This window comes from Hippocampus guttulatus, chromosome 3, assembly GCF_054856545.1.
Source record: "Hippocampus guttulatus isolate MCC_2025c chromosome 3, RoL_Hgut_1.0, whole genome shotgun sequence".
In the NCBI taxonomy this organism is placed as follows: domain Eukaryota; kingdom Metazoa; phylum Chordata; class Actinopteri; order Syngnathiformes; family Syngnathidae; genus Hippocampus; species Hippocampus guttulatus.
The window spans coordinates 25057586-25085000 of NC_141263.1; the positions used below are offsets into that span (position 1 = coordinate 25057586).

At 42.6% G+C, this 27415-nt stretch overlaps 1 protein-coding gene across 1 annotated transcript; it reads left to right on the forward strand.

Moving 5' to 3' along the window:
• rhpn2 (rhophilin, Rho GTPase binding protein 2) lies at positions 1–26790 on the forward strand. The gene is made up of 14 exons (XM_086107644.1): positions 1–166; positions 6148–6263; positions 8725–8853; positions 14228–14303; positions 14623–14700; positions 15576–15700; positions 15782–15948; positions 16336–16680; positions 18663–18782; positions 20538–20732; positions 20836–20912; positions 21623–21769; positions 23320–23475; positions 24166–26790. Exons 1-14 carry the CDS (start codon positions 101–103, stop codon positions 24412–24414), a joined length of 2046 nt encoding a protein of 681 aa, XP_085963770.1. The 5' UTR covers positions 1–100; the 3' UTR covers positions 24415–26790.
• The last annotated feature ends 625 nt before the right edge of the window (positions 26791–27415 follow it).

Below are 27415 nucleotides of genomic sequence, written 5' to 3' on the forward strand. Positions count from 1 at the left end.
GTTAGGTAGGAGGTGAGCGGACACTCACCTGTTGACAAAACGCCACCGGATTGCTCTTAACTCACAAATTCTATCACACCGATTGGCGTTTTTTCCCAACATGGCGGACACGCTTTTACCAAACGGTCTCAAGGAAAGTCGAGGAGACGACAAGTACTTCAGAAAGGTGAGTTTTCTCCCTCTTCGATTTTTTTTTAAAGAAAAATTCAAAATATGTTCCCCCCACGCTGCTTCCGCCAGTTTAAATAGCGCCTTTACTTGCAACGACCTGCTGTTTGTTTGCTTGTTTGTTTTTTTTAATAAAACGTTTTATCCGAGTGTTGGCTGGAGAACTTGTGAGACGCGCTGCATTCAGTGACCCGTCGGGTTTGAACATGCCTCGTTCAATCGAAGGTAATGCAGATCTCACAATGTAAAACTAAAATTCAGCAATAGTTACGGTTTGTTTCAGGGAGGATGATTTTATAAAAGGTTGAAAACAAGTAACCACGAGCACAAAGAACTTCTGAAAGTTGTTTGTGCTAAGATCACCATCATGGGATTCACAAGAATCCATGCAGTGTCAGTTTCAGGTGTGTGTGTGTGTGTGTGTGTGTGTGTGTGTGCGCGCGCGCGCGCGTGTGTGTGCGCGTGTGCGTGCGCGCGCGCGTGTGCTTTTTTCTTGCACTGCTTCAAGAATAGAATGGGTGTGGGGAGTGGGTGGTCTGCACTGGCTGATAAGATGAATGATGTGATTGGCAGGAAACGGGAAGTGGATGGAAATTCCTGTTAAAGCCCGCCGAAGATGATTCTTAAAGAATATTTGTCCCATATAATATCCAATACACACAAAGTGTAAAGTGGTGATAGGCAACATATTGTGTGTGGGCCCAGTGGGGACTGCCAGAGTGTCCATTCTGGCCCACTATGCAATTCTAGAAGAAAATAAAACACTGAAGAAACTGTCCTTAAATTTAATAACAACGAAACACACCCATTTTCATCATATGCAAGATGGGCCAGAAGTATTTATAAACGTTTTTAATGAACTTAATTCATTTCGAAGAATGGATGCAAACTAAAAATGGGGTCTGAGGTGAAAGGAAAGTAGGAAAGCAGGTTTCAGCGATGGAAGGAAGGATACAAGTTTAGGATGCATGAATACAATCAAGTGTGATGGAAGGAAAGGAAAAAGGGAGACGAGTTTTAGCAAAGGAAGTAAGGAATCGGATGCATGAATATAAGATGTGATGGAAGCAAGAATGTAAAGCAGAAAACTATTGATCCTTCAGTGGGACAATCCAGCGGTGAAAGCAGCAAATGGTATACTAATCGACAATATTATGAATAGAACAAGTATTATCAAAATAAACCAGGTGACGAGGGTTTTTTTTATACATCAAGTGTTACTTACAAATTACACTTGATGTATATTTTTTTCCCAAAATTTTGCTGCCTCCCCAGCTGTACTCAATAAAAGCTAATAACTGCAACATCGCAAAAAGGAACGTTTTTTTTAAAGTTTATTTTTTAACTATTCTGTCACACAAACAAAAAAAATCCATTTAGTGTCCAGCTGATTTTATTGCGATTAAAAAAAAACCCCCCAAATGTTTGTTTTTTCTAAATTGTTGGCCTAATTTTTCAGTTATAAATAAATACGAGTGATAAAGTCAATTTTCTCCATTCGGAAGTGAATCATTTGCGTTGAATAGTTTCAATTTGAGGACCTCCCAAAGTAAGACACTATTTTTGGCTTTGCTTGAATGACTGAATCACCTCCGCGGCGTCCACCCTTATTGTCACACGATTACGCAAGAAACTCATGACTCACACACGACACACTGAGCCACACACTCACCGGACACGACATCAGGCACGCCTTCCCGCTGTCTAATGACATTCAGTACAAAGTACATTTTGGATTTCCAAATAAATGCCTCTATCTGGGGTGTTAGGGGCCATTGTGAGTATTTTCAAGCGCCGTAACCGTTGAACTTTGATGGCACAAAAGGCAAGGTGCTGTCGTGGATAGCACATGATGAGCTAAACAAACACGACATCGTGTTATCTTTCAGATTGCTTGTGTTGTGTTGTCAGGGACATTTTGTCATGCAAACGTGCTGCAATGGCAAACGGCGTACGGTGCAATGCCCCAAAATTTTGCATTGACCAAGCGAAAACACGCTGAATGTTGCTGATACGATCTTTTCAACCATGAGGGTGGATGCATTTGCACTCCCGTGATGTACGATACTGCACATAAAATAACCCTGGTGTTACACCTTTCCTAAGGGTTACTTTGATGTTTCTTCAGTTTCTGGATTTGGGTGAGCACGCCAGCTCTCACGGGCCTTACTGGAGGTTGTGGATTCTTTGCTGTTTTCCCAGTGTTGCCATGCGAGTGTTGTGACAGGCTCACTCCATCCCAACTTTCCCCTTTTGTGTCTGTCAATCCCCTTCGGAACGCCGTCTGGATTGAGGCTCTCATGGCACTTCCTGTGAGTGCGAGAGAGCGGAGCCTGGCACCACCGCTGCCTCCTTTACTGGAACCCTCGAATGGCCTCCCCTGCCCCCACCTCACGCACACACACGCACACACTATGATGCTGTTGTTCTTATTGTCTGAATCTTTTTTTTTTTTTTTGCTGAATGTGGTGACTTATTAAAAAAGATTCACAACCAGATGACAATTACAAGGGAGTTGCTATTCGCACAGACGCCGTATGAACAATTCTCTATTCTTAATTAAATACAATTAAACACATGACAAAAATAAATGTGAAATGTTTAATTTTGTTAATATATATGCACATTTTGAAAATGCAAAATGCGCGACTATAATTTTATTTACAGTACCAGTCAAAAGTTTGGAAACATATTCAAATGAAGAGGTAGAGAAATTTCAAGCTAATAACCCTTGACAGTGCACAGCTGTGAACTGTAAAAATGTGCTGAATGTTAGCTGAAAACCTCCACGGTCGTTTTGGCACTTTGGAAAGCTTTCTGGTCAAACTTTAAACCCAACCCATTCGGCCTTTGCTCGCGCGCGTTCTGAATGATTTACAAGCTTTGGGCTGGCTTTGAGCCTTTTGCCTGCAGGGAGCTACTGTGGTTCCTCTCGGAAAGATGGCACGGAGAGAAAGCCAAATCGTCAGCTTTCTCCTCCCGCTGACGTCAGAGCAGCTGGCCCGCCACCCCCCTAACCCCCCCTCTCCCCGGCAGCCAGAACCTCAAATTGACAACACGTGTCCTGCCTGGCCGGCCCAATGCGACACATGCATTTCCCCCCCCATGAATTCTTCATGCCTATCTGTGGCATATTTTCTCCACTTGATGCTGACTGTCTTTCCTGGGTTCCATGGCAGATTTAATGCCTTCGAAATTATATTGTACTCTTCTGCTGACTGATACCCTTGCACACTGACATCTCTGCTGACCATGGTTTACTGTATGCTAAAAAATATGACTTCAAATATATCAGGAAAAACCTACTAGAACACCTGAACTTTATCTGACGTTCATTAGAGGCACTTTATGGTAGCAGATGTGTGCTGACTGACTCCCCAGTGATGTGAGTGTATCTGCTTGGTTGATTCTGGACACAACAAAAATCCCACTTATAAGAGGATTTGCGCACCGTATTATGACGGTCGTTTAACTGTCCTTTTCAAAAAGATTTCCTTTCTTATTCTTTCATTTGAGTTGTACATGTTATAGGTCACATTTGTTGTGGGAACACCGTAAAACCTGACATTTGAAAAGGGGTGTGTCGACTTTTTATATTCATTGCAGGATGGTAGTTTCGGATTATGAGGCAGTGCTTGGAAAAATGAACTCCCGTAAGGTGTTGCTGGACCCAAAACGTTCATTATGAAAAGACAGAATGTCCCACGAGTACAGAAGAGACTAGTAGGTCATGTCATAATGAGTCCAGTATGAAGCCTCATGAGTGATTCACCTCTCATGACAACAGACTGGACTCGTTTTTTTTTTCGCCCCAATTGTTTGGGAGAAAGGCTGCAGTTTGTGAGTGTGCCAACAAGGATGGGTCATGCTCCTTGTGTGGCCCACTGGGCGTCCTCCCACCCGCTCAGTCCATCCCCGTACCGCCCACCAGGTTGAGGTTGGACTACTACTCATAATAATTGTCACGCTTTCATGATTGTTAGCTGTTGAGGGAAAGTCATGGATGTGAGGAGTGACGCCTTTCTTATTCGTAAACATCTGTGGAGCCCACTGGGTTCAGTACTTTGGAGATTTTGCAGTGTACAGTTATGAAAGCACAGTGAAAGCGCTCATGTTGAACGCAATGCAACATGGAGGGGGAAAAAAATGTGTGTGTGGGGGGGGGGGGTGACTTTTATTTAAAAAAATGTACTTTGAAGATTGATTTGAATTATTTCATGTTTTTACACAATTGAACATGAAATCTGGGACATCAAGCAATAACATCATTTCTTATGATGTCCTTCCACTGCAGCTCACAGCCATTGGTAGGCATGGCCCGATATTAGTTTCTGACGGTATGATAATAGTCAGCAAAAATATCACGCTATTCAAATTACAGCTGTAAATTGAACTGATTTTTGTGATGATTTTTTTTGGACTACGGACATTAATCAGAGCGAAAAGGCATCTGTGTTTGCAGCATCTCTTTTGTCTTGCCCTCCCCCCCCACCCTTCCTGCACCTGTGTGTAATAGCTCAGCCCTTCCCTCTCTGCTCGCAGAGAAAGAGATAAAAAAAAGTGCTCATTATCGTGATTGAAATCTTGATTTATTTTTATTTTTTTTTTAAACCATGGTAAACTATCAAACCGATAATCATCCCGCACCTACTGACGGTACATATTGGCATGTTATTTCCAAGGATGTATGAGATGCCGTGATGTATGATTATATTATTTGTGTTATTGTCCTCAGTTCATTTGTTTCAGTCACATCTCAGTATTCCATTGTCATGACCGAGGGGAAAAGGGACAAAGAAAAAGCATAAATGCACACAGTTTGGATTGATTTGGTCCAGTTGTACAATACTTGTTGCCTCCAGCCGGGATCGTCCTCTTGGAATGTGGTTCTTATCTGATAACGTAGGTGCAGAACATGGAGAAACGGAACAGAATGATGTTTACTGACCACTCCTTGCTCTCAAATAAGGGCACACGGAGTCCCGATCAGGCCATGGCGCCGCTCGATTAAAAATGTGTGTGCGTGCGTGTAAAGAAAATGGGTGGCAACCATTTGACTTCCAACCTTGAAACGCAGGAAGGATGTCGCAGGTGGTTCGGGGAAACCCGTACAATACAACATGACAGTTGTCTTTCTGCGCACCAGCTGTGTTTTTCTTGTGTGTGGACGTGTGTGTTTTCTCACGAAGCGCAATAAGACAGCTAAAACATTCGAAACAGCGAGCGTGCCGGTCTGAAGCCACATTGTAACACTCAATTGTTTCACCGCAGGGTTGTGGTTTCAAACTAGGTTGAGGGTGTGAGAAGTTTTGGGTATGAAACGAGGCCGGGATTAAGACTACGTTTCATACTATGGTTGTTGAGCTTGTGAGGTTTTTAAATTAGGGTTTGTTCCAGGGTCAATGTTTCAGGGCAAGGCTAGGCCTAAATTTCAAATAAGGTTTTTAAACTAGGGCTAGGGATTCAAATAAGCGTTTGAAACTATTGTTAGGGTTTCAATGCTGGGTTAGGGTTTCAAGCAAAGGTTGTGGTTTTAAATTGGGGCTGGAAGCCAGCCTTAGGGATTTGAATGATGGTTTCAGCCTGGGTGAGGTTGTTCGAGCGTTTTTAAGTTGGTTTACAGGACAGTGTTTGGCTACAAGGGTGAACTTTCAAGCCTGTGCTCGGGTTTCAGTCAAAGGTTCGGTTTTCAAGTCAGTGTTGGGATTTTAAACTAGGGTGGGGGTTTCAAATGAGGGCGTTAAAACCATGTTAGGATTTCAAGACAAGGTTTTGCCGGGTTCGAAAATTGGTCTTCAAACCTGGGTTAGGGTTTCAGGTACTGTTTACGGTTTTAGATTAGCGTTTCACCGGAGGTCGTTTTTGAATTGAGGGTTCCAGGCCGGTATAGTCTGACAAATGGAGAACGCACGGTGGCCCTAAATGACCAAAAGACCAGAAGCCAACTGAACTACTTGTCTTTATGTCTTGTCCACCAAGGGTTGCAATCCATTCGCCCAGACGGGACGAAGCAAGCTGCAGAACAAGCGAGCCAATCTGAACCAGCAGATCATCAAGGAGATGAGGATGCGAGCAGGAGCCGAGAACCTTCTCAAGTAAGACGACAAATCTCAGTCGCTGCCTAAAACGCGCATTTGCGGCGTTTCACATCAGCACATTGGCATGCTGTCACTCACGCTTGTGTTGGATTCTGCCTTCCCTCGTCAGTCATCGTCAATTCTAAAAGGACGAAGGTGAGTCAGTGCCGGATTCTAGGTGGCAAGAATCCTGAACAATAGCATGCCTAGGAAACAAAGACGCCACTGTATACGGACACAAACATGGCAGCCAAACCCAACGCTCCACTCAACATCTTTATTACCTGACTGTACTCGCGCAGAATGTTAAATGTCAAGCCTGGCATTGGCCTTCACATTCAGGTGACGAGCCCGTTCAAGGCTTTCAAATTCAGGTTTTGAAGCCAAGGCGAGGGTTTCAAGTAAACATTAGGGTTTCATATTATGGATGATTCAATGAATACCGGTAGTTTTTTTTTTTTTTTTTTTTTTTTTAAAACAGGATAAGATTTTCAAATCTCAACCCCGGCGTAGCGTTACAAAGGTTTTCACATTTGATGACCCTGAGGACCCCAAGATAGTTTCTTTGTATTTGGAAAGCATTTTTTCACCTAGCATATGTTATGCTACGCTATATTTTTAGATGTCCCCCTCAATGTTACGTTTCTATTTATCTTTGCCCTTTTACTTAGTTGGTTGTGGCTAATTTTCTTTCTTTCTTTAGAATATCTAATCTCTCTCCCGGGATGAATAAAGTATCTGCAGTATCTACTGTATCTGTGCATCTGGCGCTATCTCCCTATCGTTGCTTAAAATAGCACCCGAGCATGAAAAATGTCCTGCGTGTTTACACCCCTGTGCTGTTTATTAAACTTCAAAGTCTCTTGCTCCTCTTCCTGCACCCAATGCAAACGACTGGGATGACCTTGCACAATAAGCCTGGCACCAAACGTGCAAATCGAAGGACTTTTTAAGAAAGCCGCCTGTGCGTGCATACGTTGGCTGGCAGTGTGTTTGTGCATGCGTACATTGCAGCCTTCCTGTCTGGCGTCTGGCATTCCTGCAGTGCTTCACATAGTATGCCCTGCTGAGGAGCTAATCAACTTCTCCCCCCCCACATCGTGATGCGTGCACTATGAGCCTGTGGAGAGAATACCACACACTCTTGATGTCTTTACTGCAGTCTTATTGTCTCTTTGCAGTTGTGTGTGTGTGCGTCTATCTGCAGCAGGTGAAATCCGTCTGGTCCGACCAGTTTGTCTTTATCTTATCTAAGGGGGGGGACAAGCCATCTTGTGTAATGCCTCTTCAGTCAGTAGGATCACGGTTTGTGTTGAACAGCGAGTACCGTTCCTATTGTTTCGTTTGTTTTGTTTAGGTTTGACATTTTTTTTTAAATTCCCTCACTCGGCTTTATTTGTTTTTTTGCGACGTGAGTCTTATGTCAAGTCAAAACCGTTTAGTAGTGGCCTGGCTTGCATTTTTTTAATATACTGGTTTCAAGGTAAGATTTAGGGCTTTAAGACAGGGTTGAGGTTTCAAATTAGGGCTTCAAGACAGGGTTAGGGTTTTATATCAGGACTTCCAATTAAAGTTTAAGGCCATGGCTTCGACAGTAAATCGGGGTTCAATACGTGGTCAATGGTTTTAATCTGGGTAAGGGGTTGCAGTTCCGGTTTCACATCAAGATTATGGTTTCAGAGCTGGATCGGAGATTTGAAAAAGGATTTCATCTGGGGTTAGTTACAAATCAAGGTGTGAGCCAGGGTTCGAGTTTCAAGCGAGGTAGATTAATCCGTTGGTAAGTAGGTTAGTTGTGTCTTGGTTGTTTAGTTGTTTTTTTGGTCAGTCAGTTAGGGTTGGCAAGGAACAATCGAATCAAATGAGCAGATTGACACGTTTATTTTTACAGGACTCGGGCCGAGTCAGTCAACTTGTCTGCGGTCCGGCGAGTGACACTGTTGATTTAAAATCAGTGGCCATCGATTGCAAACACGCCGAATTTGAGGTCGAGCGGGGTGACGACACGGCGGGCTTTGATTGACGACGGCCAAGCGACACGTCGTCCTCCCATGACAAGAAAACGACAGACAATGACAAAAGGATGCGCCCTATCAGCCTGATGCACACAAAGCATCCAGCGGCTCGCACGCCGCTGTGTGCCAATGCAACCTTATCTAGGCTGTGCAGACACACGCGACTGATTTTGAGACCTTGCTCAGTGCACACTATGCTGGGGGGGGGGGGGGGGGGGTAGGAACCGTGCCGGCGGACATATAATTGAAACCCATTGAAATTAAAAGCCCCCCATATTAAAAAAAAAAAAAACACCTGGGTCCCGACCCCCCCCCCCCCCCCTCACCCACTCAAGCAGCATTTGATGGAAACTGGGCTTAGTTGACAGCTGACATTTAGGTAGCCTGACGCAGGCGTGTGGTCTGGCGGCATTACAACGTGTAATGACAAGGCTGACGTTTGGTGTGTGTTTGTGCGTGTGCAGGGCTACCTCCAACAGCAAGGTGAAGGACATGGTCTTGCTGGAGCTGAGCTACGTCAACTCCAACCTGCAGCTCCTCATGGGCCAGCTGGAAGGACTCAACAGCTCCGTGGAGGTCTACCAGAGCAGCCAGTGAGTAGGGCTGGCGGCGGCCATCTTCTCCGTCAGTATTTGTATATGCGCAGGCGGTGGTTAGACTGGCTGTTTTGCAAAGGCACATTAGGGAAACACATCTGCTGCTGCTTGTGGTAAGGAGCGGTCATTATTGGTGTGTTATGGCAGCCGAGTTCTGCCCCCTGCGGTTATTTAAACACGCCTGTATGCCGCAGCCTGTAGCCTGATGCACGGGGTCGTCAGTTAGTCAGTGCCACTGTATCGCATTTGTTTGCCGATTTGCATTACTTACTGTCCACTTACATCCGCACATCATATGAAGTTCTGCTGTCTCTGTTAACATTAGAGAGAAAGAGAAAAATCTTTTTTTTTTTTTTCTGGGGCCGATTTTTGTTTTTGAATGTAAAGTAGTCAAGGAGGCTGCTAACTGATATTTGGAGGTGAGAAAATATGCTGTAAAAAAACAAAAAACTGTAACATGCATAGAAATTGCTAACTGTCGCGACGCAAAGCATTCAAAACCCGTCCCCGTCATCTTCAAACCTATGTTGTCACCATCAACGCAAGTTAATCAGTAACTTAAATCATGCCAAACACGCTCTGAGATGTCGTTTCTGGCGCTGTGTGATGAATGACAATTGACAGCGTATAGTTGACACTCGCTCTCAGAAAGGTGAAACACATAGTTGGTTTGAAACCAGACAGTTTGCTTTTTGGATGACAAAGGTCCTGAAATAAAACGAGTTATTGCGGTTGTGGTCTGTGATAATTTATCTCGCATGTATCTGTGTTAGGTGCGGTGCAACTCGCTTAAAATGGCAGTTGGCAAGTTAGCGCTAACGAGCTTTCAATATGACTCTTTAACGATGCTAATTAAAGGAAAGGGATTCTTGTTTGTTTATCTTTCATACATGAGGACTTACGCCGGAAGTTGAGCAGACTCCCATTAAAAGTCAAACTGGTTGGTTCCTAACTCACCCAGGTTGATTTGCATCTCACTACCGACTCGGGATTCTGAGTCTCCATTCACCTTTATGATTCCTCTGGCTGCCTCATGCTAAATTCAGTGAACAAGGCCAGTTAGCGGATACACCAGAAACGCCACAGACTCAGATAATTTGGTTAAATTGGTTAATTGAAACTAGTTAGCTGACTCACAAAAAAACCCCCAAAAACAAGACAACATTGGACTCAAGTGATTTGGTTCTACGGCTTCACTCACAGAAGTTAGCAGTTAGCGCCCTATTGATTTGGCTGCATCGGTTCCTTGGCATGAGTTCGCAGACTCACGGGAAACACTGTGCATTACTTCTGTTCCCATTATTTCTAATGGCTGGAAAGCCATTTTGCTGTCACACAGCTGGTAAAAGTATTAACTTAATAAACCAATAGTAGACAATAATGTGGTTTTGTGGATTCTTGGGTTGTGAGGTCGATGGTCTCTCTCTCCCTCTTTCACACACACACATGGACCTCTCTTCATCTTTTAAAGCTTCCCATTTGTGACAGCGCAGAGTCCTGGCACATTAAAAAAGACGAATGAAGGCTTGCTGTGAGGCCAAGTGGCGTTTCTAAAGTCATCAGCGAACCCGTGTTACAATTTCGAGGAAAAATGAAGAAACCATCAAGTAGCTGTCCAATTTCTATGAAATGATCCTCTGTATTGTTACCATGGCTCGCATCGCACAACAATCTTAAGTTTGTTGTTACTGGTTGTCATGGGCGAACCGTGAAGTATGTCTGATTGCGTGGGTGTGTGTGCGCGTGTGTTAAAGGAATAGTTTAATTTAAAGCAAGAATATCATGAAACAAAACATTGACAAACTGTCAGTCCTGGCGTATGGGTCCTTTTCCATAAAGATGCAAGCATTCAACTGTGGGTGTGGACAGATGGTTTCAAGAGGTTTCAAGTGGTCCATAAGTGGAGACACGTGATGAGGAGCTCAAGGTCGCTGTGGGTCAGAACCAGCGGAAAAAAATGAAAAATACTTCAAGGACTCCTTGCGCTCTCTCTCTCTCTCTCTCCCTCTCTCTGGATTATTTAAGTACCATTTTTATTTTTACTTTGATATTTCACTTTATGGTAAACTATATTAATTAACAGTGTCCAGTCTTAGTGTTCCCATGAGCCCAAACAGTCAAGAGACTGAGCTCTGTGTGTGTCTTCAAAACACCACACTTGTACTCCATTTTAGCCATTATCCGTCCTCCCGTCCTCTCACACTTTGCGTCATCGTACTGGTCTACAATAGAGGGCTTTTTCTGTGAAGGTAACATGAAGAGTGCATAGGAAGCTGAAATACAAGCACAGTTCTCTGAGGGGGAAACAAAAAAAAAAAAAGCCATCTACGTTTTTCCCAGAGAGTCCGCATGAATAGCACCCACTGTACCTGAGCTTGGAACTCACCTGCGTGTGCGAATCACGTGTCACTCGATGCATGGTAAAATAAATGTAACTGTCGTTAATGTGCTGCGATCAATGTTCGACCAGTATGAGTGCAAAAAGGAAGTTGTCAAAAATATCCACGTTTTGCTTGTTCACTAAATGGAGTCAGTGAACCGATACAACCAAATGATCAATATGGGGTGTTTCCGTTAAGGCGTGGTGCAAACATCAGGATTTTTCAAATCCTAAAAGATTATTTAGCTGTGACTGACCCCACACATAAAGGAAAGAACATTAGCCAGAACAGAAGAGACACTTCAGGCGTTTTTGCCCGTTCTCACCTCCTTTTAATCTTGTTAAACGTCAGCAGTTGTGGTCCAAGTACTCTTCCAATTGAAAGTATGAGTAAACCAAGAATATACGGAATACCTCGATGTTGTTCTTGTCACCTATCTTCAACCAAACATACATCGACTGGATACGTGTGAAGGCTTGGCTAGGAAAATATACCAAGATGCATTTCGTACTGCTATCACGGAAATACATTAAAGTTGGGAGTTACCGTGTGTTCTTAAACTTGGTAATTCCACAAGATCGTACTCTGCGTTCTCCATATCAAAAAACGGCCATTTTGGTTTATTTACCACTAATTCCCTGTTCGTCAGTCTGACGATTCCGATATATTCCATTTCCGTCACGGTTGACAGAGTCACATAACACGAAAGTTGTCGTCTTTCCCCACACACAGGAACATTTTTCGTTGGAAATATTGAAGATGTTTAATAATTAACATTTGTCGCCCCACCCTTTTTGGGAACCTATTATTGGGACAAAGCCGGTCTTAACATACCTCAGACACGAGGGTAATTTTATAATAGGGCGATTTTATAAGACATAAGTTAGTCGGGCCTTTGCCATCCTTGGTCGGAAAGCGGCAAACGCCGGACAAAAACAACCTGATTGACTACGTGTGTAACCGGCCTAACTTGAGTCAGAGAAGAGATTGTCAGGATCTTCTGAGTGTGTGGTCTTTCAGGTTAGTCCAGTAACTGCAGTCAGTGAACCAATAAAATCGACGAGGCTGAGCCCACTCTGTGATCTGGAAGTCTGCTAACTGGGGTCATTGAAACTGATACAAGCACGTCATAAGAACCGAAGAATTATATGACTCTGCAGTGTTTCGGCTGAGTCCTCTAACTTGCGTCAGCCAACCGACACAGCAGATTCTTCTGAGTCTGCAGTGTTTTCCGCTTTGTCCCTTAACTTCAGTCGGTGAACCGATCAAACCAAATCATCTGAATCTGTGAATTGCTAGAAGTCATCTTTGTTTCTGGGGTTGCCTTCTTTAACCTTTCAGATATTGTGAAAAGTGAAAGTGGTTTTCTTTCTTTGTAATGTAGTACAGGGTTCACGCGGTGCACTTTGAGACGTAAACAAGATCCTTTGGGGTCTGTTCCATGTCTTGAACACTTCAGTGAGTGGTGGGAGGGGATGTGCATACATCTGTGTGTGTGTTTTAACGTTTTTTTCAGAGCAGATACACTCCTTCGGTTGAGAGCCTTCAGCCAAACCAGAAAGTGGTGAGCTCATCCTCTTAATAGGGGAAAGTGTCTGAGATTCACAAGAGTCAGCAGGAACATGAACGTGATCCTCTCTCGCTTGTTTGGCAGGCAGAAGCGGTAGCAGCTTGGTCAAGTTTGCATATTGTCCACCTTGATATCAAGCTCAACCCGCGTTCCATCTGTCAGCAGCTTCCTCATACCACAACAGATTGTTATAAGATAAGAAATCCTTTATTTGTCCCACACTGGGGAAATTTACAGCCTCCAGCAAGAATGTGGGTAGAAAGAAGAAAAAACAAACACCGTTCAATTAAGTGCAATATAAATACAAAAAATGATAAATCGCAGTGCTATTTACAATTGTCTTTCACACATTATTATTATTATTTTTATTCAGCAGCCTGACAGCAGTCGGCTTATGGTCACTGATCAAGACGGTGCTTTATGAGTGTCTGTTTTGTGTTAGCCGAATCCAAATGAAGGAAAACACCCTGGGGAGTTTCATTAACACACAATTGTGTGGACTGCGTTACGCTAAAGGTCCTCCCTGGACTTTGACTAAATCGAAAACACCTGCTGTGTTTGTGTAGCGACACCATCTGCCTAATCCATGTGTCCGTCTGCGCTCGAGATTGGATGAAAATAGCAACGTTCATGTGTTCTCTAAATGAGAATAAACAATCAGCTCTCAAGCTGGTTAACGATGTACACATTTAGATCGTATGTTTCTTGCTGTATATTGGACTTTATCTAAGTTTACAATAGGTCACTAACCACCATCTTCTTTCCTCTTCAAGGAAACTAGCCTGTCTTGAGTTTGCCAAATACTTGAGAGAAAATTCTCGGCATGATACTCTGCAAGACATGACTAATAATGATTACACTTGTTCTCTTTCCTGTTTTGGATCTTGGTCAAGTTAGCCTTAGCTAGTTAGCCACAATGTGCGTTTACAAAATATAATATATGTGACTACTACAAGCTTTCAGTTCGGGATGCTCCTTGCTCAAGTGATGTTAGAAGCTACATTGTCATCAGGGAATGTTATGTGTAGAATTTCGTGCAAAAGAAACCAATTTTAGCCATTTTGAAATTAGGCTGGTGTATAGCAACGTGGAAAAGGGAAGCCCTGGGAATACTTTCCACATGCACTGTATCTTTTTGTGACATCACCGCATTTATCACATTCATTGTTTGTTAGCTTTAGTAGCTCATAGTTCTTCTTATTGTATACTGTACTGTACTTTTTAAAAAATCATTTATTTTTCCTTAAATGTCATTTTAACGGGACTGATTTAAGTCTTGATTGACTTTCACCGTTTCTAAACAATTGCAAAGCAAAATGCCAACCTATTGTTTTTGACACTTAGGTGAACATGGAATTATTTCAACAACGTCACTTTGAACCATCTGTATTTGTCTTTTTGTGTGTGTTTTTGTCTCCAGGGAAACTGCCAACATCCCGCTCATTGCCCTGGGTCTGAAGGAGACCAAAGAAGTTGACTTCTCCACACCCTTTAAGGTAAAATACACTCATTGAGATGCTTCACTGGTTGGATTAATCACCTAAAAGCCCTAAAGTGCTAATTTAGCATTGCATCTTACCAGGGTTTTTCCAGTTCAATGCTTTTGGGTCAACACATCTGTACTTCTGCCACCCGGTTAAATATTTACTCACAAAAGAACAAAGCACCCTGGCTTGAAGGAGAGGGTGACATTTCCTTCTGTAAATGCTGATTTTTACATTGACTGTTACGGAATGTACAAATACGAGAGTAAGCAATTGTTTTTGAGACAAACATGGCTACATGCAACCATTTTATGACATTTCTCTCTGACAGGATTACATTGTTTCACATTACAACGAAGACGGAGCCGACTACGAAGACGAGCTTGCTGACTTGATGGACTTGCGGCAGGTAGGTGAACTCGCCCCCCCAACCCCTCAATTGCCACAAACCTTTGTTTTCCTCTTTGTGCGTGAGTGCAATGTGGCGGTGAAGTTTCATGACTCACTCCTCCGAAAATTAGCTCGTTCCCCGGAATCGGAAAAATTCGCCCCCGTCAAACCAGTTTCTCATCACAGTAAGAGATTAGATAGGCATGCCTACCATGGGCAGACTCTCAAAAAAGTCTCAAGAACTCAGGAAATCTGCCATTTAGTTTTATAATGGCAGATTTCAGTACATTTTTGCCATTTCCAGGATTCCATCAAGCACCGACCACTCCTTGAGATTTTGTTGACTCGCTAACCAGTTGAAACCATTCGTAACAGACAGAAGGACGATGCTCAACCTAAATTGTCCTTTTGTTGTCAACCGTGTGTCGTCGGAGTGAGGTGGCGAACTTGGATAACTCTTTGTTGAAACCCAAATCGCTGGTCAGAGCTCCATCCAACTCAACTTTATTTCCACTGAACCACACTTTAGTTGGAGTCGGTGGTTGCATAAGACGCATTTTATTGTCATTACCTTTGAAACGCCTATGTTACCTACAACCCTTCATGACTCTTCTTCTGGTTTTGTTTGCGGCGAGAAATCGATGGTTGCCTGATGAGTCACTGTATTATTACATAACCTGAGGAACAGCTTTGGTCTTACGAATCTTCTACCAGCCCAATGTACTGTGTATGTAAAAAAAAAAAAATACATTCACCAGCGTGAAGGATAAAATACAAAAACAAGGACATGTGTTCTCACCCTCGAATGAATTGGTGTCGACTGAGATTTCTTGCGAGAGTTGCAAAGACGTCGATGAAATTGGTGACCGATCTTTATTCTGTTTTAACTTCCAGTCGTGCAGGACACCAAGTCGCAGTGAGGCTGGCGTGGAGCTCCTGGCAAAGTACTTCAACCATCTTCCTCTGGTGGAGAGTCGATTCTTTTCGCCAACACATCACAGTAGCATATTCTTCACTTGGTACGATCTAACAAGCTGTCTAAGTGATCTCCGGTGTGAAATTTAAGCACTTGACAACATCCTTCTCATCTTTGCATTCAGGTACGACTCCTTCACAGGCGTCCCAGTGTGCCAGCAGAACCTGTCGCTGGAGAAGGCCAGCGTGCTCTTCAACGTGGCCGCCCTCTACTCACAGATCGGCACCCGCAGTGACCGGCAGACGTCGGCCGGCCTGAAAGAGGCCATTTCGGCCTTCCAGAAGGCGGCAGGTATGAAGATTATATCAACAGATCACTCTCAGATGAGTCCGTTGAATGGGTTCACTGACTTCAGGTATCAGATTCACTGGAAACATTGACTCAGATGATTACCGGCAGGTTATGTTGGTGCACGAACTCGAGCTCGAGGACTTGTGGGCAGTATTGCGGCCTCAGATGTTAGCAGGCTCAGTAGAAAGCACAGTGGATTTAGATTATCAGTCCACTGACTGAAGTCTGCAGTCAATAAAACTGACTCAGATGACTCAAATCAACGAAATTACTAGCGAGTGACAAAGGAGTAACGTGTCCATCAATTTGAATTTACAAGCGGTAATCTCGGGCCAACAGTTGGCTTTTATTTGAAAGAATGATCATTTTGCGGGGCTCTGCTTTCAGGCATTCTGAACCACCTTAAGGAGACATTCACACACACACCCAGCTACGACATGAGTCCCGCCATGCTGGCCATGCTCATCCGCATGATGCTGGCGCAGGCGCAAGAGTGTCTCTTCGAGCAACTCGCCCTGCCCGGCGTCCGCAACGAGGTTCTGAGCCTGCTCAGGATGGCGCAGGAGGCGGCCAAGGTGTCGGAAGTCTACGACCACGTCCACCAGTCCATGATCCAGACACCGGTGAAAGACAACGTGCCCTTTTTCTGGTCCACTATGTCTCAAGTGAAGACCAACCACTATCGCTCCATGGCGCACTACTTTGTGGCCTCGGCCCTGCTGGACCATCACGGTAAGTCCACCGTTTATTCATAAGAACTACCACAGTAAGACAGTGGTGAGTCAGAAGGGTGACAAGATTCCCCCAAAATGTGCAGTCTTTCAAAATTCTGGCTCCGTCATCTTTTGAAAATCTGGTCCCATAATGCCTTCAAATTAAAGCCAAACATTAGAACTTCAGGATTTTGCAGCATACGTGTTATGCACTCAACCCTTCTGTTTCATCTGACTCTGGGAACCATGCATCCAATTTGCTGACCAAATCCAGTTAAGATTATCCTTCGATAAATTACAGGCCGACATTCCATGGGGGTGGGGGATCAGAGGGGGGGGGGCAACGCGGGCCCCAGGGCCCCGCCCCCGTTGGCCATCTTCTGCACCCCCCCCCCCCCCGATGTAACATAAATGATACGACCATTTCTTTAACCAATCAGATTTGACATTCACCTCGACATGGCAATATTATTGTCAGCTGATTGGTTGATCCGAACAAGCGAAATTCGACGAGCCAAACAGGTTTGTAGTGATCTGCCCATATCAATAACAATCGGGATCTATTTAGTTTGGTGCTGTGCTGTGAGATTTTTCCGATGTGAAATATGTGCCCTGGCTCAATGACGGTTGGGAGGCGCGGTTCCCAGCAACAAGTTTGATAGTGTGGTCGAGATAAAAGGCTGGTTTTGTTTTATCTCTTAGATCTAACATATGTCCACTATCTACTTGTATTTTTTTACTTTCCCATGACTCATGGAGCTGATGTGTGTCTGTGAAAATACTGCAGATGCTTGCCGGCCAGTTGATTAGATGCCACTGCACACTCGATTTGAGATCCTAAACGAGAGTGATGTTCGAGGACAGGGAGGGCCAAAGTATGGCCTGCCACAAACGGAGTCATGAAAAATTGAATCCATGAATTTGTCTGTTTTTTTTTTAACCCTAAAATTAAGTGACATTTATTTTGTCAGATCATTATTTTGTTATATTCTACTATCTCAGTATATTGTTGATGAATGGCCCACGGGCCATACTTTGCTGAACTCTCGATTGGGTGGTGTACGTTGGTGTACACAACATTGTTGTTCATTACAAAAACATGCATGAGTGCCTACATGCCGTCAGTCGGGATGTGAACAGTTTTTGCTCGTGGATGGAATCACTTTCCTCAACTCGACTCACTTCGGGCCCCAATGCTGTTATGTAAGGGCTATTTCGAGACGCACACAACCACATGCACGCACACGTGCACACTCGCATATTGTGGCTAAAAAGAATCTCATTTCTAAGAATTGCAAAGAGCTGCTGAGAGCTCCCAATAAGAGAGAAGAATGCCTATTTCTTTTGTGATTGCGATGGCATCTTTTGGCCGCTAATGACTTTAGCATGCTGTGAGATTAAGTGTGGGGTGAAGAGAGTACTTTGTGTTCTGAAGTGGATGTGGTGGGGGCTGAGTGGAGCGGTAGGGTGGCGGGGGGTGGGGGGACTGCTCATTATGGGATTCCTGTGCAAAACAGTGGATGGACCCGTTAACTGCACGACCGCCGCATCTCAGGAGGGACAAAATGAAGTTAACGTGATGGTTTTGTTGATTGTAACGTCTATGCTAATATCCATTAGCCCATCTATGGTGCTAAATAAATGTTGCATCAAGATAAAGGTCTTTCATAACATGACATTATGGTTTGGTTATAAATGTTGCTCCATGAAATGCACAATGTTTACGTTTGTTTTACGTGTCAGTATTGTACAAACAGCTTGAAGCAGGCACACTTTGCCTCATGACTGTGTGAGCAAGTGAGTTGGAGTAGGTGCTAAGCAAATACTTTCTCAACAGCATTTTAATAACTCTAAATCAATCAATCACACTTCAAAAATACCTTCTTGACTGAAAAACATGAGGCTGGGTACACAAACGCTGACTGAAACCCCAAAACTGGCTAACCGATGTACTGCAGAATCTAAAAGAAACGTGCCTGCGTGTGTTCTGCGTGTGTCCAGTTGGTCCGAGCGACGACGAGGACCAGCAGGAAAAGTCCTTGTCCCAAGTGTATGATCACCTCCCTGACGGTTGTTCTCCTCTGGACATTCTGAAGAAGACAGCCGAGCGAGAGCGAGTTGGTAAATTCACCATCGTGTGACCCTCCGGCGGCGTCTCGCGTTTCTTGATTGTGTAATCTGTTCTATTTGCCATTCCTTGATTAATTTAAGTATGCATATTTGGTTGAGTGTTTGCTTTTTTCGATCAGTATTTACTGTAACCCTTTGCTTTTAATTAAACTGGTTCATGGTTAGTATGCACTGGAATCCTGTACTGTGATTGGAAATTCATGCTCTCAAATGCATTTAGCTGCATAAAAGGAGTAAAGATAGACTTTTTAAAAATTATATGGTCTTTTTGTGCGTTCCACGCAATATAATCTTTATGCAGAGATTGCTGTGTAATTTGTTTGTGTAAGTCCCAGTCCCATAAATCGCCGCCTAGCATTTTTTTTTTCTTTTCCTGCGGATCCTATCCCCAGCTATTTGCTGAAAAACTCGCCCATTTCCGTTTTTTAAAAATGTTTAACTTTCTAAAAAGAAACCCCACGATGCCACCCAAACCCTATTTAAACAATAAAATAGTACCGACACATTAACAAGAAAATACTCTATGATGATACATTTCGACTGGCAGACTACAAAATGTATATGCCATGCAGGAGTTTCAATTTTTTAACTTTTTTTTTTAATGTATTTTCTAATTTGCTTTATGTTGCGAACCAAAATTCGGATTTGAGTGGGAATGAAAAGTAGAGGGAGTAAGGTAGGCTGCTGCGCGCAGACGGTCGCGGATGCACTTCAATCCGTTCATTTGCAGGAAAAAAAAAACAGTCAAACACACAATACAAAATGAGAGCACTGAGAAGGAGTTGGCCACTCTTCCTCCATTTGACATCAGTCACTAGGCCACGCCCCTAAAGGCAGAATATCCAACACATAAATACACAGAAATAATAATCCATCCATCCATCCATTTTCCGAACCGCTTGATCCTCACTAGGGTCGCGGGGGGTGCTGGAGCCTATCCCAGCCATCTCCGGGCAGTAGGCGGGGGACACCCTGAATCAGTTGCCAGCCAATCGCAGGGCACACAGAGACGAACAACCATCCACGCCCACACTCACACCTAGGGACAATTTAGACCGTCCAATCAGCCTGACATGCATGTTTTTGGAATGTGGGAGGAAACCGGAGCACCCGGAGAAAACCCACGCAGGCCCCGGGAGAACATGCAAACTCCACACAGGGAGGCCGGAGCTGGAATTGAACCCGGTACCTCTGCACTGTGAAGCCGACGTGCTAACCACTGGACTACCAGGCCACCCAGAAATAATAAGAATAATACATTTAATATTGAAAGCGCTTTTCATTGTACTCAGACACTTTACAAGAGTTTAAAACACGGGATAAAAATGATGATTTAAAACAAACGTATTTGGAAGAAGTAAAACTAAGCAAAATGGGCTCTTTACACGCAAGCCCTCACTGACAAAATATGGCTTGGTCTTTTGAATTTGAATTTTGAACAATTATGTTATTTTACAGGCAGTCTTCACAGGATTAGGCCAAACTAGCCATCACAGATGTACATTGCCGCTGTTGTGAAAGCGCTATATAAATCAGCATCTATTGTATTGTATTGTATCGTATTGTCCTTGTAAAATCCCCTTCAGAGCACTGAGCAGAAATTATAAAAGAAAACTTCTTGAGAAGGGTGTGATTTTAAAAAACATTTAACTAGTCACAGCTGGGCTCAGTCGCTCTCCACCAAGAATAGCATCCGTAGTTTAAGCGACCATTTCCTGACAACGCCCCCCCCCCCCCCCCCCACAGGAAGAGCCCACATCCATCGCGCCATCGCAGGCCACGAGGAGGCACTGAGGATCTACTGCTTGTGCCATCACCTCAATAAGTTGGAGGTGCTGCAGGACATCCTGAAGGCCAGCCACCAGCGCTCGCTGCACAAGGCCAGTGACAACCAAACGGACGAGGAGTTCACCGATTACCTCGACGCGCCCGACATTATCTGTGAGCTTTCCCCGAGTTTACCTGACTTTTTTTTTTTTTAGACTGCTAAAATACTACTACTTTGTTTTGAAGTATTTTATGTATTTATTTATTTTTAATATAGCAAAAACTGAGCAACAAGCAGAGTTGGAGGTTCCCGCCACACTAAAGCTGAAAGTCAACGACTTTTTCCAGAGGCTGGTACGTGGGTTACTAATCTACTACTCACAATTTCGGGTGTTAAGTGAATGTATATTTGTGGGTGTACGTATGTTTTTGTCATCATCATTGAGTGCAAAACACTAACGGTGGACAATGGTCCTCGTGACACATACTACTATTAGGGGGAAATAGAAAAATGTGTACTTTGTTCCCAACTACTAGCCATAGTTTACTGCGCTGGTGGTTTATCTTGCCATCATGACTTTTAATCTCCCCCCACGGTGAAATTGTTGTTTTGACAGCTTTGGTGATTTTGACTAAACTTGGTGGTGGTGAGGTGGTGCATGTGCTAAAGTAGAACCCACTAATTGATAACCTCTCCCACGTGCGAAAAGGCACAAAGGCAAGTAGTGCTGTTTTTGATGGCCGATTGTATGTATGTATTTTTATTTATTTTTTACGTTTTTCAGGATTACGAAAAAAAACGTGCTACAATACATGTAATTAGGAAGAAATTATTTTTACCTCAGTCAAGGTACTCGGTCCTGTTTTGATGATTTATACTGTACATTTGTTTCTTTGTCGGAAAGAATGCTTGGAATGACTTTTTCATACTTTTGCATCAAAAGGTCTACTTTATATGCATACTGTACAAATCGGCTCCATTTTGGATCAACAGGATTAACCACGGGGTTGTATGGCTGTACTGACCCGTGTGTGTGTGTGTGTGTGTGTGTGTGTCAACTCAGGGTCCTCTGTCAGTGTTCTCTGCCAAGCAGCGTTGGACAGCACCTCGGAAGGTGCGCCTGCGAACGGAGGACAGAGACCTGGGCTTCACCCTAAAGGGGGAGGCACCGGTCCAAGTTGTCTCGCTGGATCCCCTTTGCCCTGCTGCTGTGAGTGCAAATCGTGGTCACCAGTCACTTAATTTTGTGGTCAATTTAGAATGAGACGATTTAATCGAGTCATGGACTCAAATTAGATGATTAGACATACTCGGATGATTTGTTCGTATTGATTCACTGACACAAGTTTTGGTTCTGTCGGTTCGCCGACTGGAGTGAGTGGAAATACTGGCGACGGTTTACTGACTCAAGTTTGACCGGGATGATTTGGTCGTCTTGGTTCACTGACCTAAGTCAAGAGAAGAGACAGACAGTGTACACAGTTGAAAGCAGTATTAAGGTTCTAAAGAGGTTTATGACCTCCTTTGAGTGGCTTTATGTAACACCGCTAATCTGTTTCGTAGCCCGTGAGGCTTTTCATTAGAGTTAGCGACTATTCATGATCCCAGCTGACTCGTAATTCAATTGAAATCAGGAGCTTTGTTTTTGGTCCATCTTATTTAGCGTAAAAGGCAGAGCGAGGAGATAAAGTTATTTGATATTCCAAGTATGCTGCAGGGAGTTCATGTCAAGCATCTGGCTTCTGTTAGCGTTTGACAAGACCAGCTTTAAAATAACACGTTTTAAATCAATCTTCCACCCCCAAATGACTCCTCCGCCTTCTCTGGAGTTTATACTGTAAACGACCTGAGCGCTGATTTAGAGCGGCATGTAAAATTTAAACTTCAAACGTAAAGGAGCTCGACATCATCATTGGGTTGGATTAGAATTCTTATTACTCGATTTACGCCAAACAAATTGACGGATAAAACTCAATCTCATTGACTTCTTAATAGGGATCGAACATGTAAATAATCACAGAGCAATTTTTAGATACAGTACTGTTAATTTCAACGATACAGCGAGTACCAGATAGTTGACAGACAGTAATAAAAGAAAAACGTCTACAGTCACGATATATCGCTCATTCGGTGAACCGATGCGACAACCGACTCATTTGAATCTGCCGTATTTCTGGTGAGTCCGCCATCTCAAGTCAATATGCCGAAACGAGTACTCCTCTTAGCATCTTAGTTTTTTTTCTTTTCTGGTAAATCGAATCAGTGAATCGATACAACAGAATCGGTTTGTGTCAGCAAACTGCTATGATTGCATCATAGGAGATCTCGCGATTACTTCATAGTACAGTCAAACCTCGGTTTTCGTCCATAATCCGTTCCAGAAAGCTGTTCGAAAACCGAAATTGTTCGTAAACCGAAACCACTGTCTTTTTAAAATAAAATTGTTTACTGAACACGTCTGCTCACGATGCATTCCTCGTGTAAGGAAGGCGAGAGGAGTCAAATGGTGCATTCCAGTGCGCTCAGTTCGTTCGAGAACCGAAATTTGTTCGTCATCCGAGGCATAAAAAAATCGAAAGTTTTGGTCGAAAGAACCGAGATGTTCGAAAACCGAGGTTTGACTATATTGAGAAAGTGCAGAGAGTGTTGTGAATGATTTGCAAGTCAGTGTTTGCTGATCAAAGTTGTTGAAGCGGACCCGGGTGTGCAAATATTGACACTCCGCGGTGTTAGGAGGTCTGACTGAACCGTTTGTGGCAGGCCGATGGACTGAAAGAGGGCGACTACATCGTTGCCGTGGGCGAGGCGGAATGCAAGAGGTTGGGTGCGGGTGAGGTGATGAGGCTGCTGAAGGACGTGGACGAGCAGGGCGTTGACATCACGGTGGTCAGCGTGCTGGACAGCAACCCGACTATGGTGAGGCCCATTTCACACTATCTATGGATGAACGTCTGCTTTTCAGCTCGTCATCTTTGATTCAAATTCCTTCCTATAACATTGGCATTGTCGTTCTCATCCGCACCTAATAGCTAGCAAGTGTCTGTTTTTGTCATACATGAACCAGGACTTTTCCTGCACCTGTATCTAAGAATCATGGAAAATGTAGTTCTGCTAGCCTAATACAACCTCCTGTGATAAAACAAAAAATGTACTCTTACGGAGAATTGCAGCATAAAATGTCGCTTAATGAGAATAAAGTTGGAAGCTTGCTAAAATAATGTCTTCTTTTTTGTCTTTTTTTTTTTGAGTGCAAAAAAAGGTAAATCAAAACCCTAACCCTCACAAGAATTAAGTCGGACTTTTCTAAAATAGGACATATTTTTTTCCAATTTAAAAAAGCGGTCATCTTCCAGGAATTAATTTGCATCTCAGAAGACAAAAAAAAAAATCATGCTTTTTGATAGTAGTTGTATGTTTTCAAGTTGGATACAAAAAGGATGTCATTTTAAGAGTAGTCTCATGATCCTAAATAAAATGCAATGTTTCGAAGATGTAATTTTATGAAAATTAAGTGGCACAATACTACTTTTTGAGATTAAAATCAAAAGTGTAAAGAAAGAAAAAAACAAACATGTAAAAAGGTGCCATCTGTTTGTGTGTGTCCAGCCGACAAAGAGCGCCACCTTCTGCGGCAACCTGCCCAAGACGTACTCCATGATCTGTCTGGCCTACGACAGTGACGACAAGAACGGCAAGACGCGCAAGGTCAGCAAGAAGTCGTCATTCCTTAGTTGGGGCCTGAAGAACAAATTGAAGAGCACCAGTACCGTCAGCCTGCCCACCACAGAGCAGTCGTGGAACAAAGCCTGCCCGGCCTTCCCCCCCAGCTCTTACAAGGACGCCACCCTCTACTGAGTACCCAGGTGCCCTCTCCAGTGCACTCCGCAACACTGTGGGGATGCGAACACTTTGGAAAAATATTTATATTGAACACACATGTATAACAGCCCCCCCCCCCGCCTCCACCAAGTTAAAACAGCTGATTCAAGAAACTGTAGTTTAAAATGAATGAATGAAATGTTATAAGCTGCTAACCAGTTGTTTCTGTAGTCCAGCCTTTAAAGGGATCTTGAGTTAAGTGCCTGAGCCAGCCAACCAGTTGGTGACGTTAATAATTGGGCGTTAATTGAACCGTGTCTGTGTGCTGCGTTCGCCAAAATATCCAGAAAATTGGAAATTTTGCTTGAAACAAACACAAAAAAAAATGGCAGATGACGACAATAACCTACTTTTTTTTTTTTTCCCTTTAGTCGATAATCCCGATAACAAACTCGGGACATGATTAAAAAATATTCTGAGTGTTAGAAAATTATTAAAGTCATATTCATTTGAGTCAAAAAAAAATTAGCTCATGAAAATCACGTCACACAAAAAGAGAGCATTCTTTCGAGAATCAAGTTGTTTCCCCCCAATACAGTATTAATGTTATTAGAATAAAGTCACATCTATTTCTGTTACAAAAATAAAGTCAGATTTTTGGCAAGTAAAACATGTTTTCTTCAAGAATTTTTTTTTTTTTTTGTTGTAATGTTAGGAGAAAAAAGTTGCTTTTATGCCAGTAAAGTTTTTTTTTTTATAAATAAATTAACCACATTATTTTGGGTGGGAGGAAAAAAATCACGGGAATGAATTTGTATTTAATTTTTTTACCCGAATAAACTTTCAATATAATTAGAATGAAGTGAAATTAATTTGCAAAAAAAGATTAATAAAGAATAAAGTTGCATTTATTTGCGTAAAAAATAAAAGCATCATTTTACGAGCGTTTTTATTCACCTAGAACGTTGCAGTCACAGGAGAGTAAAGCCGCATTCATTTGGGTAAAAAAATTAAGCTTTTGAGAAAGCCGCATTGTTTCAAACAAAGAAAAGATGAATAAAAGTTGTACTATTGGAGTTGATTATTTGGTTTACAAAAAGCCATAATCCCAACAGAATTAAATCCCACCCCCCAATTCCTTTAAATTCACATTAATTTAAAAAAAAATCTTAATAGGTGTAATCTTATGTGACGTAGTATTTTCAAAGAAATTCCAATCTTTCTTGCATTGATTTGAGAAAAAAGATGACAATTTAAAAAAAACATTTGTTTGAGTAAAAATCGGAACAATGAAGTCCAACCAGTCAGGGTTCACGTCTGTCTTTCTCGAGTTTACAGGTACAAGAACTCCGCCTGCTACTTGTTATCTTTACTTTTTACAACTTTGTTTCTCAATTAAGTGTGTACAGATTCCAAAGAAAAGAAAAGCCATCAGTTTGTGACCCGACCTACAAAGGGTCCCCGTCGTTCGATGAACACATTCAATTTGTCCAAATGTTTCCATCAAAATTTGCCTTTTTTTTTAAAGTGCCTGGGACGCAATGTAAATAGAGTACACGTTAGTGATTTAAGGTTTGCCTCGTGTATACCACTAATTGCCTCAACGTTACAGAAGTGCAGTTTATCTGTGCCATCTGACTTTAAATTTGACTTTCAAACACTTATTGTTAATTTTTCTTGCACTCTTCGTCAATATAAATTTACCGTTGAGGGAAGAGGGAGTGCTAAAATAAGATAATTAAAAAAAGGTTTTGAAATTCTAATTCCAACTCAAATGGCACAGAAATGGTTCCGTAGCACGTCCATGAATAATAATAATAATAGAACATCTTGTAATGTGAATGTAGGAGCAGACTGACCACATCACCTTTAATTGAACATTCCACGGAAAGACTGCGGCTATTTTTGCTGACACTTTTACAGTGTTGGGCTGATCACGTGTGTCTACAAAGTAGATTCTTATACATGTTTGATAATCAAATTTATTATTTATGTCATACAAAAAATATGTTCCTGTTGGGTTTTGTGTAATTTGTGAATGGAAAACCTTTTTTGCACCTCGAAGGAATGTATTTTATTCCCGTGTGTTTGTGTGTTTGTGTGTGTGTGTGTGTGTCTATGCTGGTACATTGTCATACATAAGTAAACACTCTTACGCATTCAAGTGCCATGTTTTTGTAAAGTGCTCATGATGATGATTTCGTGTGTTGTATCATCTGAAGGTTTATGCATATATTGGACACCCATATTGTATATTGCAAACACACAAAAAAGCATTGTGTTGCTCACTGACTTCAATTCGGGGGCTGTGGTTGTATTATTACTAGCTCCTGTCATGTATGTAAATGCTTCTCTGGAAATTCTTGGTGTCTTGTGTTGAATCTAATCTTAATAAAACAAAGGGGACAAAGACTTTTTGGTATTTATTTTCTGAACTTCCAAGCAGGTCGAGAATGACTGGAATGACTTTGGACACCCAACGAGTCAACAGTGGTGTTTTTCAAATCACATGACAATCCTGCTAAATCCTGTTAGACACACCTTCATTCAGCTTATTCATTTTACTATACTTCAACCTAATGAAAAAGACAACCACAATATGTACTAAATCAAGAAAGAAAATCAACCAGAGTAATTTGCAACTTCTGTACATCCAGGTGGGCGGGGTCTTCCCTAAACCGGTTGCACACAGACAACAACCATTCACACAGTCATATCCAGAGACAATATAGAGCGTTCAAATAACCTACTATGCATGTTTTTGGAATGTGGGAGGAAACCGCAGATGCATATTTGGTCAGGTAACAACCAATCACAGCTCATACGTTTTTCTGAAGCTGAGCCACGATTGATCTTTACCTGAGCTGAGCAACTGCAAAGTAATTTTCAGTCGACAGCAAGTGGCAAAATGGCCGACCCCTGAGATGGACAAAACTTTTTCTTTCTTTTTTTTTTTACTGCTTAACACGTACTCCACATATGCAATATTAATCGCAACGTGTAAAGGAAAGTTTTGGTTTGACTTCCCTTTTAAGTC